General features: G+C 37.7%; 1 protein-coding gene and 1 long non-coding RNA gene across 3 annotated transcripts in view; both read right to left on the bottom strand.

The window, feature by feature from the left end:
* Positions 1-2,258: 2,258 nt before the first annotated feature.
* NSRP1 (nuclear speckle splicing regulatory protein 1) overlaps positions 2,259-13,851 on the bottom strand; it is a 35,064-nt gene continuing 23,471 nt past the window's right edge. The window contains exons 4-7 of one of the 2 annotated variants that reach the window (XM_034752406.1): positions 12,555-12,686; positions 11,250-11,457; positions 6,112-6,220; positions 2,259-3,486 (exon numbers count right to left, since the gene is read on the bottom strand). In XM_034752406.1, the coding sequence (XP_034608297.1) occupies positions 2,418-3,486; positions 6,112-6,220; positions 11,250-11,457; positions 12,555-12,686 (1,518 nt within the window). In that variant the 3' untranslated portion in view covers positions 2,259-2,417. Of the gene's footprint in view, positions 3,487-6,111; positions 6,221-11,249; positions 11,458-12,538; positions 12,687-13,851 lie in introns of both variants that reach the window. The other variant, XM_034752408.1, reaches the window with a different exon arrangement.
* On the bottom strand, positions 3,945-6,105 carry LOC117867408. The gene is made up of 2 exons (XR_004643396.1): positions 5,124-6,105; positions 3,945-5,072 (listed from the first exon to the last, which is right to left on the bottom strand). It is a non-coding gene; the product is annotated as an uncharacterized LOC117867408 (long non-coding RNA).

Below are 13,851 nucleotides of genomic sequence, written 5' to 3'. Positions count from 1 at the left end.
TTGATGAATGATGCTGGAGTGACAGCTGTAGGAGGGAAAGATTCTCTTTATCCACATAACAGGTATAGAATGGGCAAGCTTCCTTACATTGCCCCATCAGTGTGTAGTAGTAGGAGTCCACTTAAGACCATTTTGAAGAGAGGTGAGAGGATAGATAGGATAGGTTAGATAAATGTCTATCAGGGATGGTCTAGATGGTATTTGGTCCTGCCATGCGGGCAGGGGACTGGACTCGATGACCTCTCGAGGTCCCTTCCAGTCCTAGAATCTATGAATAGGTCAGTTTCTGTGTCCATTCATTACTTGGCCTTTCTTTATTAAGAAAGCTAATAAAAGTGCAAGTTAGTGTTAACGATGGTAGGTTTTGTGAAATTTATTTCTGAGCACTGTTGGCATGTACAGGGCTTGCATTTAAAATAGACAGTATAGTCAGGATATACAATACACTAGCTGACCAATGAGGTCTAATCTCAAAATGGTGCACAAAAATCTGACTTTGATGGACTGATTATTACTGAAAGCCTTCAAAGATGTAGGATGTGTTATCAAGGGACTGTATGAAGAGTTGTTTGGCCGATAAAAATGGAAAACTCTTCAAAACATAGTATGTAACACAAAGACAAGAGGGAGAGGAAAAAATAAAGGGAGCAGGTAAGAAAGCTTAGGGTGAAGCAAAAAGAAATGAGAAGAGAGGTACATGCAGGGGCAGACCTGTTCATAGTCCTAAAATTGGAGACCATGAACATGACCTGGATGAGAAAGGTTACAGGAAGCTACTGCAGGGATTTTAATAGGTGAATTAAATGCTCTCTATCCCATCACAAATCCCCTGATTCCAAACTGATAACCACTGATAAAAAAAAAAAAGAAATCTTGTAAAACTCTTATGTCCTATTTTAAAGCATCTCTGGACTTGAATCTGCCTTCCCTGAATACCCAAATCTCTCCCTGAAGCCAATGGCAGCTTTGGATCCACAAGGAATGCAAAAATCGGGGCTTTTTTTGGGGGGGGGGGGGGGGGGGGGGAGAATAAATAATTGTAATGAATTGGAAAAAGATACAGGATCAGACAATGGAAAGTCATGGACATATTTCCCTTTTGGTTAGTTATAATTTCACCCCAGATATCTTGAGTCAGTTACAGACTGATTAAATGGCTTGTCGGAACTCAATCCCATTCTAATATAGAAAAACCCTTGTCATGGGTATTGTAAACATACTCTAAATCTCAGTATCTTGGCCATATAATTTAGCCTGAAAACACTCAAAGTAATGAGGCTCCATGCAAGTGGTCAGCTGCAATGTTTATTAGGGTTTTAAAAAATCTGTTTTTAAATTACAGGAATGCAGTAAAATTATATCTAGAATGTGTAAACCATCTTTTCAGCCCCTTTGAAGCCTGAGTTCTTGATGCTGGCACAGCCACTGTTAAGTAAAAGATATACACTTTCCTGGAAAAAAAGTATAAAAACTACCAGGAGGATTGCTGAAAGTATAATTTAAAAAGATGATCTTTGCCAGATTTCCTATTTGCCAAGTTACGGTTTAGAGTGACTTTTACTACTGTTCTATAAACCCCTGAAAAAATGGGTTTATTCTGGCAAGTTTCACATATTAACTATAGCACAATAAGCAGGTATGACTGTAATACATGAAGTGGAAAGATATAACTGATTTGTCTCATAAGGAAGCAATACTGCAGCTATTTCCACTAAAGGTTAGCAAAGTACAGGCATCAAAGAAAGAGTTAAGCACTGAATATAGTACATATCTTACATTTTATTTAAATATTTCTGTACATCAAGCACCAGAAACAAACAAAAAACCACGAATATGTTATATACGTTCAAATCTAAATATGTCCAGATGAAATTTACCTGGTTTACAAAATACCACAAAACATACAGGGTCACCTAAATTATTATTCTGTTTATTTTGCCTGCATATCCCTCTCTCTAAAGTTTTCCCTCCTGCACACACTCTGTTAACTTCTCTGGACAGTGAGATCTGACAGTAATGTCTGAGAATGCTGCTGCTCCAGAAGAGGGGTAGTACTGGTATTAGCTGATAAGGATTATATGCAGGCTGGCATTGAGGTATTCTCACCTGCATCAGTTTAGAATCCGTAAGCGTGACTCCCTGTCTTTGAATAAATGATAGAGCAAGCAGAGGCTGAAGGCCATGATGGACAGAACCAGTCAAATTAAACACCTTGCCTGTACAGTTGACTGGATGAATGTACAAAGACCATCAAAACATTTCAAAACAGAAGTTTGTTTTATTAAATTACTGAGTTTAAAAAAACCCAGAAATAAATGGCCAGGAAATACTTTCACTTCAACACAGAGTTCCTGCTGCAGTGATTTTTCCACCAGTGAAAGTGGATCATCTCTTGGTTTATGGCCACTGAAATGAAGCTAATCTTCTTCTTTCTCGATATAGGTTTTTGTGCTAACTCGTGCCATTTGCCTAGCCAAGTAGCGATCTCTTGCTGATACCACTGTCTCTTCACTGCTCCGCTTGGCAAATTTGCTCACACACAGAGATTTTTTTTCTATCTGCTCTGCACCTTTTTGCCCTTCTTCTTCATCCTCACCTTTTGGCTCAGGAAATCTTTCAGAGCATGAGATTCTCTCATCATTACTCTTTCTGTCCTTTGCCTTTGTCTCTTTTTCCTGGTCACACTGTCTGTCTTTTTCTAAGGATCTAGGGCTACTTTGCTTCTTGTCCCTGTCCCTTTCTGAGGCTCGAGGACTACTTTCTTTCCTGTCCCTGTATTTCTTGTCATCTTTGTCATCTCTCTCTCTCTTTTCCTTCAAATGTTCCTCCTTTTCTCTGCATTTTTCCCCTCTTTCTCTATCACTGTATCTGTCTTTGCCATTTCTTAGTCGCTCTTTTTCTCGTTCCCTTTCTGAATTCTTGTCCTCCCTCTCTTTCTCTTTCCTACCTTCTTTGTCATATCCTTCTGTCTCTTTTTTATCTTTCCCCCTCTGTTTGTCCTCCGGCTCATCCCTCTTTCTGTAGTTATCTTTACTGGTATGATCCCCATATCTATGTCGCTCTTCCTTTTCCCTCCGGCGATCCCTTTCCTGATTTCTATCTCTTCTCTCATGATCCCTTTCTTTGTGGTGATCATCTTTTTCCCTTCTACCTGTTCCACTCTCTCCTCTCCTAGGACGATTTATATGGGTTTTTGTGTGGTGACTTCCCTCCTCACTGGAAGACTCTGATGAGCTGGAGTGTTTCCGGCTCCTGTGATGTTTGGAATCCTTCTCACTGCTCTCAGAGCTGTCTCGACTTTCCTTCTTTTTAGAACTAGCTCTGCTATTTTTATGATCATCATCACTACTATCACTTCCTAAGTCACTGTCCGCATCTGGGTTATCCTCTTCCTTAGCAGGGGTTCTAAGTCTTGGTCTCTCATCTGGACTTTTGTTTCTTTGGATGGATTCATCTGAATTAGTGGTAGATTTTTCTTCCTTTATCCTAGATTATTTGTTGTTGTTGTGGAAGGGGAAAAAAAAAGTTATTACATAGCTTGCAGTGTCAAACTATTCTGGAGTTTGTGACTTCTTGTTGGGACTTGAGCAACACTGTTAAGAAGTGATGCAGCTGAAAATTCTAAGCAGTCAAATCTGGTCTACTGTTCCGGTTCTAATATTCCAACTCTGAGGGATTTGTAATGAAAGTTTGCATCAGGTTCTTTGGTACTGTGTATGTCCTAGAAAACAGCAGCTTTGAGTTTCAATACACTGAAAAAGGAGGGTTTGAATTTCAAGAATGAGTAGTTTTACAGCTCTATCATCCTTATTTAAAGGACAGGACACAGATTTGTATCTTGGTAATATTATCTACACGGCACACCCTTTCCTAAGTGTCTCACAATCCTACCCATGCCACATAGTTCCATATGAGGAAGAAGAAGGATTTTTTTTTTTTTTTTGGGTGTCTGAGAGTTACAAATACAACTCATTATTTCAGTAATAGCTGTAAATAGAACTCATGGTAAACATACATCATCATAAGACACTACAAGTTTTAAATTGCAACACAATATTCCTGATTCTCTGTGCTTGTTGGCTAGGATCTCACTCTTGTGGTTAAACTGACACTAGCATCTTGCTACAGTTCTTAACTTGTTAAATATAACAAAACAGGAAATGTGGGACAAACTCTCAGATATCAAACTTGGACAATGCCCCCAAATGTTACAATACTGCAGTCTTTTTTGACTGATAAAGTGTATTTTTAATTCCATAGCCCGCATGTCTGTTTTCACTAATCATGTAGCTACAGCAACAGTCTGTGGTAAATACTCCTTGGGAATCAGTGGACCATCTGGTTAGGCTGAAAGTTTGATCCTTGTTTTAAAGCATGGTTATTCTTAGGAAAATGACTCTAAAAATTATACTGTAGTATTCCATAGTTATTCTCTTTAAATGATCTTCCAGATTTAAATGATGAAGTTTATAAGTCAAAGGTGAAATTTCTATTTGGCAGTGCTGCAAATTCTGTCTGACATCTGAAAATCGAGATGTTTTCTTTCCGTACCTTACACCAACTTAATGAAAAAAATCCACAAAAATCTACAACTCAGCTGACAGTTTTGTTGGATTCAGCAGAATAGATTCCTACTTGTCTTCCCATAGATTAATTAGTTCTATAGGACTCAGAGCAGCAAAACTTGTTTCTAGTAAATAATTATGGTCTGAACACCCAGAAAGCAGATACACTAAGAAGCCACCATTCTGAAAGTCACCTTTCTGAACATAATTGCACTTAAATACTGCAGTTTCAAACTGAGAGAATTGTTCAAGCAAATACAATACCAAGTGGGTTAATCACTACTGCCATTGCTTCATAAGCATAGCTAAATCAGACAGTAGCATATGGATGGCTTCATAAACAGGCAAATGTGAAAAGCACAGTTCATTTTACTATTACAGAAGAAGAGTTTTGTTGTTACTCTTAAGATACACACTTTGCTGGTGAAACTTAAGCCTGATACAGAGCTGCTTTAGAAGAGCATACTGTTGTAGCAGCTGGTCCTTTAAATCTTAGAGTAGCCCTAACTCGGCCATTTTATATCTGACTGATGGAGGTATGCTGGTAAATATGCTGACCTCCTGCTATGTTTTCTCCTAGTTTTCTCTGTTATTTCTGAGGTGGTGGCCCAGCCTCACAATAAATACCAGCCAGAAGTCCTGTCTCTCAATAGGATGAGTAGCTCTAAAGAGATAACCCTCCTCACTTTAACTAAGAACTAATTTGAGACTCCATTCAATTTCAGTCCCAGGAAGCCTCCTGATTCAAGGTAATATTCATAGTCTTAGGATACAGCACACACACCTAATCATTGAGGACTTTCTAAGGTCCCAACAAATTAGTGTTAACCTGGATGAAGTGCCTTGAGTGGTCATTGGTTGCTATAACGCCTTCAGTAAAATTAAAAAACCCAGCCAGCACCTCCGCCAGAGACGACCCAACTGTGTTCCTTCTATATTGGCCCGAGAAAACAGCACCATTTAATTATTTTGTTGTACACAGTACATGTAAAATTTAAAATATTCCCAATGGACTTGCTGTAAATTTGATTGCTTTCCTTTTGTCACAAGTATTAAGCAAATCAAGAAAACTGAAGTATTTTTTCATATTTATGGTTAAATGCTGTCAGCTACAAAGACAGAGACTCATGTGTTCCTTCCAGTGGGTGATAAAATGAAGTTGCACAACCATTCAATATCATTATCCACCTGAGCCCAAAACTATCTTTCTCTTGCTCTGCCTCTGGTAGCAAAACTTTTGGTTTAATGTGGCTTATTAAAAATTATACAATGTTAAATTAAAAATTAGCTTAGAATAATGCTAGAATGTATTACCAGTGTAAGTATCTCCTTAACCCTACTAACCCTTCTCCTATTCTATACTTTCACCCAATGATGATGTTTTTTCATTTTCCAAAGGATGGTGTAGTTAACTCTGGAAAGCAAGCTCCTCCCCCACCTGTGCTTTGGTACTGCCATTCTTCTTAGTAGGATTCTACTGACACTGGGAATTATGAACAGCATGAAGAAACTTTACATATAAAGTCCTTCTGGAACTATGTCCTACCTGGCTTCACGGAGGCTGCATTTGGGCACCTCTTCTTCCCCCACTGTCTGGTTTAAAAGATGTCTATAAAATCCACTGAGATCCTTCTGTTTGGTCACATCCAGGCATGCTAAGGGAAGCAAGATAAGAATGATGTTACAGTTTCATGAGCACTAACCAGACCCTATTTACATATGGTAAACCCATAATCCAGAAAGAGATGCTCAGGACATTGAAAATGTAGAAGAAAGTAAGTCTACCAGACTTGATTATTTTCCATTCTAGTTATGCTGGCTACTGCTTTAAGGCTAAAAACAGTTATCTTAATCTCTGGGATACGTGACTGTAAATCTGGCATGAGAATTGCTACTAATATTGCTGCAGCCTCCTCCTAAGCAACACTGACTCACTATTCTCCCTTTAACAGCCACCCCTTTCCAGGTGCAAAAATCATGCAACCAGTACTGATATTATGAGTGAGGTTCTACTCTATTCCCTCACATCCCACAGCGATCTGCCAGGGTAAACTACAGTCACAAAGTGCACTCTCATTCAGTCCAGTATGTTACTCTCTGCTCTTCATAGCAAGTAATCAGGATTCCACACCTTTCATCACCATGGATTTCTGACAGCTTTCCACGCCCCCACCTTTAGTCCTGCCCTCTCTTTGTCCACTGAGTTGGCTGTATGGTTTTGGAAGTCCCACCTCCCTTTCCAGGGCCCCTAGGGATAGTTGTTAAAATGTATTTAATTTATCCTTATTGGAAAAATTAAAAATAAATTAATGAACATAGATTTTGTACCTTTTTTCATTTTAAGAGGGAAATACACTTTTTATTCAGTTAGTTTTACTAGGATAGGAAAAAAGGAGATGTGTTAACACACACACACAAGTATTATTAATATACAGAGAAAATATAATGGTTACATATGTACTGGGCATAGTTGTTCTACAGTCAGCAGCTTTCAGAGTTGTCCAAGGAAGTTTTATATATAATCAAAACGTATTAACATCTTTGTAGAGCTATGCGCAAAACTATTATTTTTCTTGATTTTATTTTTCATCTTCACATTGAAGCAGCCCCAAAGAATTAATTTTTCTGTGCTTATATAAAACTTTACATGGTATAGTATACCTTGTACACAAACTAACACCTAGCACTCCTCTCTTACCACTCATAAGCATTTGGTTTTGTTTTAACCAAAGAGGAAAAGGTCTAGTGAATTAAAAATTACAATACAGTGTTTGAGAGACAAGGTAGGTAAAGTAGTATCTTTTATTGGAACAATTTCTCTCACCAACAGAAGCTGGTCCAATAAAAGATATTACCTCACCCACCTTGTCTCTCTAATATCCTGGGACTGACACAGCTACAACAACACTGCATAATACAATGTTTAAAAGATCTACTATCCTAACTTTTTTTTAAATTACCATTGGCTTGTTTTTAAAATTTTGCCTAAATAAATTAATTCCAAAACATGCAAACAAAAAATTGTAAATTATATCCCCGTAAACTGTTTTTACAGAACATGGAGAAAGTTTAGGCTCCAGAGAATATCAATATCATACAAAATCCTCCTTTACAGAGGTGGGCTAAAATTTAAAAAGACAAGTCATAGCTTTTTAACTGATTGAAGACAGAGATAAAGGCAGCAACTGACACACCCACTCACCCTGCCTGTCCTCATGACTACCCCTCCAGGTGCAGCCTAGGCAATTAATTGGCCCACCTACTCACCTTACCTTCTTCAGATCTTGTGTGAGGTGGACACCCCATCACAATGACTCAAGTGGAAGATCCTCCTTACCTAGGGAGGAAGACCTGAAACTGTTGTATAGCGGACAAGCTGTTTGAGAAAGCCTGTTAATCAAAGCCTGGTATGCCATTGGCATAACCAGTGTTTGAAATACTGGAACTATGCCATGACTACAGGGGGTCACTGCTGCTGATGTTCCAAGAGTATATTTGTGTATTTGTTTCCCACAACTTCACAATACTTTAAGAACATAAGAACATAAAGTAGAGAAAGTAAATAAGGAAGTGCTATTTACCCCTTCTCATAACACAAGAACTAGAAGGAACCAAATGAAATTAATAGGTAGCAAATTTAAAATGAACAAAAGGATTTCTTCACACAAAGCACAGTCAATCTGTGGAACTCTTTGTCAGAGGATGTTATGAAGGCCAAGACTACTACAGGTTCAAAAAAGAACTAGATAAGTTCATGGAGGACAGGTCCATCAATGGCTATTAGCCAGGATGGGCAGGGATGGTGTCCCTAGCCTCTGTTTGCCAGAAGCTGGGAATGAGTGACAGGGAATAGATCACTTGATGATTACCTGTCCTGTTCATTCCCTCTGGGGCACCTTGCAATGGCCACTGTCGGAAGACAGGATACTGGGCTAGATTGATGTTTGGTCTGACCCAGTATGGCCATTCTTTTGTTCTTATGTAGAAGATGGAAATTTTAGATATTAACTAAAAGAGTCAGGAAAAGAGCGCAGGACAGAGTTGGAGGACATGTTTTTTTAAAGATAACTAAAAGGTCAGGAAAAGGGGCCAGGGGAGTGGAGGTATCAGACTAGTTAAAATACCATCCTGGCTTACACAGGAAGTGAAGGCAGCTATAAAAAATAATAAAAAAAAACCAATATACAACAAAGGGAAGATGATGATAATAAATAAAAATCAGAGGCCAGGAATTGCAAAAAATTTATAAGGGAAGTAAAAAGACAAAGGAGAAATCTATAGCCAGCATATTTAAGGACAATCAGGGTTTTTTTGGTATATTAGGAACACAAAAAATTCTTACAATGGTATTGGTTCTTTACTAGATGGAAATGGTAGAATTGTCAATAATAATGCAGAAAAGGCAGAAGCGTTAAATAAATATTTCTTTTCGGTATTTGGGGAAAACAAGATGATGTAATCATAATACAGAATGATAATTAAAAACACTTTCCATTCCAATAGTAACTTGGGAGGATGCTAAACATCAGCAATGAATGTTAGACATTTTAAAAATCAGCAAGTCTAGATAACTTACATCCAAGAGCTTAAAAGGGCTGGTGAAGGAGTTTGCTGGACTGTTAATGTTAATTTTCAAATGTGTCTTGGAACACTGAGGAAGTTCTAGAAAACTGGAAGAAAGCGAATGTTGTGCCAATATCTAAACAGGGTAAATGGAACAACCAGGTAACTGTACACCTGTCATCAATCATGGGCAAAATAAAATAATGGAATGGCCAATACGACACTCTATTAATAAAGAATTAAAAAAGGATAATATAATTAATGCCAGTCAACATGGGTTTATGGAAAACAGATTATGTCAAACTAATCCTGATTTTTTTTTTTGAGATTACAAGTTTGGTTGATAAAAATAATAATGTTGACGTAATATACTTAGACTTCTGTAAGGCATTTGGCTTGGTACCATATGACATTTTGATTAAAAACTAAAAAGATATGAAAATCAACATGGCACACACTAAATGGATTAAAAAGCTGGCTAACTGACAGGTCTGAAAATGGAATTGTAAACAAGGAATGTGTTTCCAGTGGGGTGTCTCAGCAATCGGTTCTTGGCCCTATGCTATTTCACATTTTATCAATGACCTGGAAAAAAAAAAAAAAATCATTACTGATAAAGTTTGCAGATGACACAAAGGTTGCAGGAGGGGTGAATAATGAAGAGGACAAGAGTGATCTGGAGTGCTTGGTAACCCGGGCTCAAGCTGAAGATAAATATGTACCTCTGGGAACAAAGAATGTTGGCCATGCTTACGAGATGCGGGACTCTATCGTGAGAAGCAGTGGCTCTGAAAAAGACTTGGGGGACATGGGGATAATCAGCTGAACACAAGTGTGGAAGCAGAGAAAGAACTGACAGAAACGAACTGTCATGCATTGCAATTCCTTTCTGTCAGTTCTTTCTCTGCTTCCACACAAGCTTGCAGTGTGATGCTGTGACTAAAAGGGCTAGTGCAATCCTTGGATATATGAACAGTGGAATCTGAGCAGGGATGTTACATTACTGCTGTATTTGGCACTGGTACGACCGCTGCTGAAATACTGTGTCCAGTTCTGGTGCCCATAATTCAAGGATGTTGATAAATTGCAGAAAGTTCCGAGAAAAGGCACGATAATGATTAAAGGATTAGAAAACATGCCTTATAATGATAGACTCAAGGAGCTCAGTCTATTAAGTTTAAGAGAAGGTTAAGTGGTGAGTTGTTCATAGTTTATTAAGTACCTATATGGGAACAAAAATGTAATAATGGGTTCTTCAATGTAGCAGACAAAGGTACAACAAGATCCAATGGCTGAAAGTTGAAATGTAGACAAATTCAGTCTACACATTTTTAACAGAGAGAGTAATAACCACTGGAACCCTCTACCAAGGGTCATAGTGGATCCGCCATCACTGGCCATTTTAAAATCAAGACCGGATGTTTTTCTAAAAGATCTGCTCTAGTTCAAACAAAAATTAATTCTGGGACGTTTTATGGTCTGTATTATACAGGAGGTCACTTTAGATGGTCACAGTGCTCTCTGTGCTTTCGGCCTTACAATCGATAAATACATGTGTATTAACATTTCTTTATTCCTCCATCATTAAAACAATTATTTAATGGCTTTATTTAGAATTGTACTAATTATATAAAAAGAATATTTCCCTCTTAAAATATGGAAAAGACATGAAATGTACATGTATTAATTTATTTTCAATAGTTCTAGTAGAGAAAAATAAATTTTAAAAGTATTTCCTCCCCCCCATGGCATGTGTCCAAAAATGATAGTTAGGGGCCCTGGAAAGGTTGGAAAGGATAGAAGAGACGCTCAAAACCATGCGACCAACTCATTGGACAAAAAACAGGTGAAAATAAAAGGTGGGGGCAAGAGGCATGGAAATCTGTCAAAACTACATGGAAGGTTAATCCCGTCTCAGCACAGGAGGTAAATGAAATGACTTCTTGATGTCCCTTCCAGCACTACATTTCTATGATTACTACTACAGAACCCCCATCTACAGCCTAATTCAGAGACCAGGATGAAAATTCTGTGCATCACACCCGTGCCCACTATCTTTAACAACAAAAGGCCACACTTTCCTTTTGAGGGAGAGTCATATTGGTTCAGCGTAAATCTCACCCTCCAGTGCTGCTTCCTTTTTTTCTCTTTCCTCCTCCTCAGCCCTTTCTTGCAGTTTCTTCTTATAGGCTGATGTCACAAAGGCCTCTTTGTCATCAAACTCTTCCCCTTCCATTTCACGCTCCTTCTGAATTTTTTTTTCCATTCTTTTTTCCTGCTCCTGCTTTCTTACCTCAGCTGCTTTGAGGATATTTTGGATGTATTTGGGCTAAGGTGGGGAAAAGACAGTAATGAGATGGAATCAAGGTGGCTAAGAAAAGACAAATTAGAGTTGCTGGGTACACTAACAAAAATGAGTTTTTAGTGGAACAAAAATGGCAGTAGTCAGCCCAGCTAGTTTATGCTGTTGCCACTGCTGGGACAATGAACTAATATAAACATTTGTCAGCTCCAGATCATGGGAATTTTCTCCTCATTAATGAAACAGCTGCATTCAACAAAAATCTGAGCCTAGCTTCAAGTGGTGTACTGCTGCTCAGACTGAAATCAAATGCTTTCAATACAACCTTTCTTCCAGCATTTTTCCATCTTGTGATAGTTCTCTCCCTCTTCAACTTGCTATAAGGGAATGGGATGCATTCTTCATTTAGACTGATCATAGCCTGACAAACACTCCATTACCAAATGTAATGAGCAATAATGGAAGTGTGATTTGTCACAATAATTCAGCCATTTTCTGGAACAAGGAATTGGGCTGTAGAAAATGGTTCACATGTTATAGATGAAATATAATTACTTTAGCTTCTTGACAGACCCTATAGCAGCTGACTAGCAAGAGGCAGACAGTGTATCCTCATTGCTACAAAATTCGGTCAGGTTGCCCAAAGACAGCCCTTCCCCCATTCAGTTGGGTTGCCTGATACTAATAATGAATAATAAATAAATAATATTAACAATAATAATAAATAATAGTAGTAGTAGTATTGTTGTAGTAACTAAAGGCTCTATCAGGATTATCCCATTGTAACAGGCTCTCCAGAAATTCATGTGGTCCTTGTCCCACCGAATTTATGGGTGGGAAGCTAATACAGAGCCTGTTGTCCTCCCAATCAATGACAGAATGAAATGGGACTAGAGTCCTGAAATATTTGATGAACAACCAGTTTTACAACACCTTGCAACTATCAGTCTTACAACATCACAATTTTATATAACACAATTTTGAGCACAACACATGTGGGCCCTGCTACAGAATGCACAACGGGTTACTAGGATATCAAAAAAGGTGGTAAAATCAGTTAACTAGCCCTTGTTATTCCTAGCATACAGAGGTAACACAGACAGCATACATTTTCAGTTATGGACCTTTTTGTCATCTTTTCCTGAGAGTACTTTGGCATTACTTTCTTTCTTCTGCTGCTGCATTTCATCATAAATACTGTCATATTCATACACTGTGGAGTCTTCTGCCAAGGCCTTCTGAATCTCAAGTTTGGTCTTAAAAAAAATGAGAAACACAAAGCAATGAAGCATGCAATTTTAAGCTTTTAAAACTTTGTATTCATATATTTTGCTTTAACTAGATTAGCTCATGACATAAATCTACTAGGAAACTGAACATAAATTCACCACGCCTCCATATACAAAGTCCTTTGTTTGGTATCAGAGCTAAAAATAAGAGTAATGATAAGAAGAACGATATTTATGAGATAAGGAATAGAGTACAATGAGAAAACATAATAATTACAGCAATTAAGTTATTATGGATCCTGCTTAGTGGAGAATTACCCATTGAATAATATTCCTACCTCAGATGGATTTTTTTTAAATAAATAGAAATAATAAAAAGTTTAGCCAATTTGTCCATCTATTTTTCTACATAGTTTTCTCTAAATACACTCCTATAGGTCATCTACAGACCTTTATCCTGTGCACTTTACCTCCTATAAATAACCTTGTATTATGTTTGGGCTAAGTGTAATTGTTTTCTGATAGTTGGGTCTCTCTACAGAATTATCATGTTCCTCCTGGACAACTTACCCCTGAATACAATACAAGACAAGACTCATTGTTGGCAAGAACTCCATTATACAAGAACTCATCACTTTTTTATCATCTTTAATTTCCCTAAAATATTACATTCTCCCTCCAAAAAAAAGTTGTTTAAAATATTCATTCAATAAAGGATTACTACATTCTACGCACAGAAAAAAATGCAACTTTTCATGGTTTTACAGTTTGTGTATTAAGTAACTCTTCAAATTTTACTGTGTGTTGTAAACTATATTCAGCTCTATGGAAACTTCAGTTACAAAGTTTGCATTAGGCTATTTTTCAACTACTCCTGGACACAGCCAAAGAATCCCAAGAACAGTCTTGATAAGTGGAATAATTTATTACACCCATAAAAACATGGAAGCTAAAACCAGCCTTTGTTAGGAGAAAGACTCCTACTTCACATTTGCTGAATTGGAACTAGAGAATTCTAAATCTGTTTTTAAAGAAGGTCTTGCATTGCAGATGTGATGTAGAAAATCACCATGTTTGAGCCAATTTTTAAACATTAGTTCTAAACATGAAATAAACTAATTATATTTCTGCCATTTTTTGCTTCCCAACCTGCTGTGTAGTAACACAGAACCAGCTTTTGTGTATGTTCTTT

The sequence above is a fragment of the Trachemys scripta genome, chromosome 18 (genome assembly GCF_013100865.1).
Source record: "Trachemys scripta elegans isolate TJP31775 chromosome 18, CAS_Tse_1.0, whole genome shotgun sequence".
In the NCBI taxonomy this organism is placed as follows: domain Eukaryota; kingdom Metazoa; phylum Chordata; order Testudines; family Emydidae; genus Trachemys; species Trachemys scripta.
Note: the sequence above shows the minus strand (reverse complement) of the source record. Positions and strands in the feature narration are given on the sequence as shown.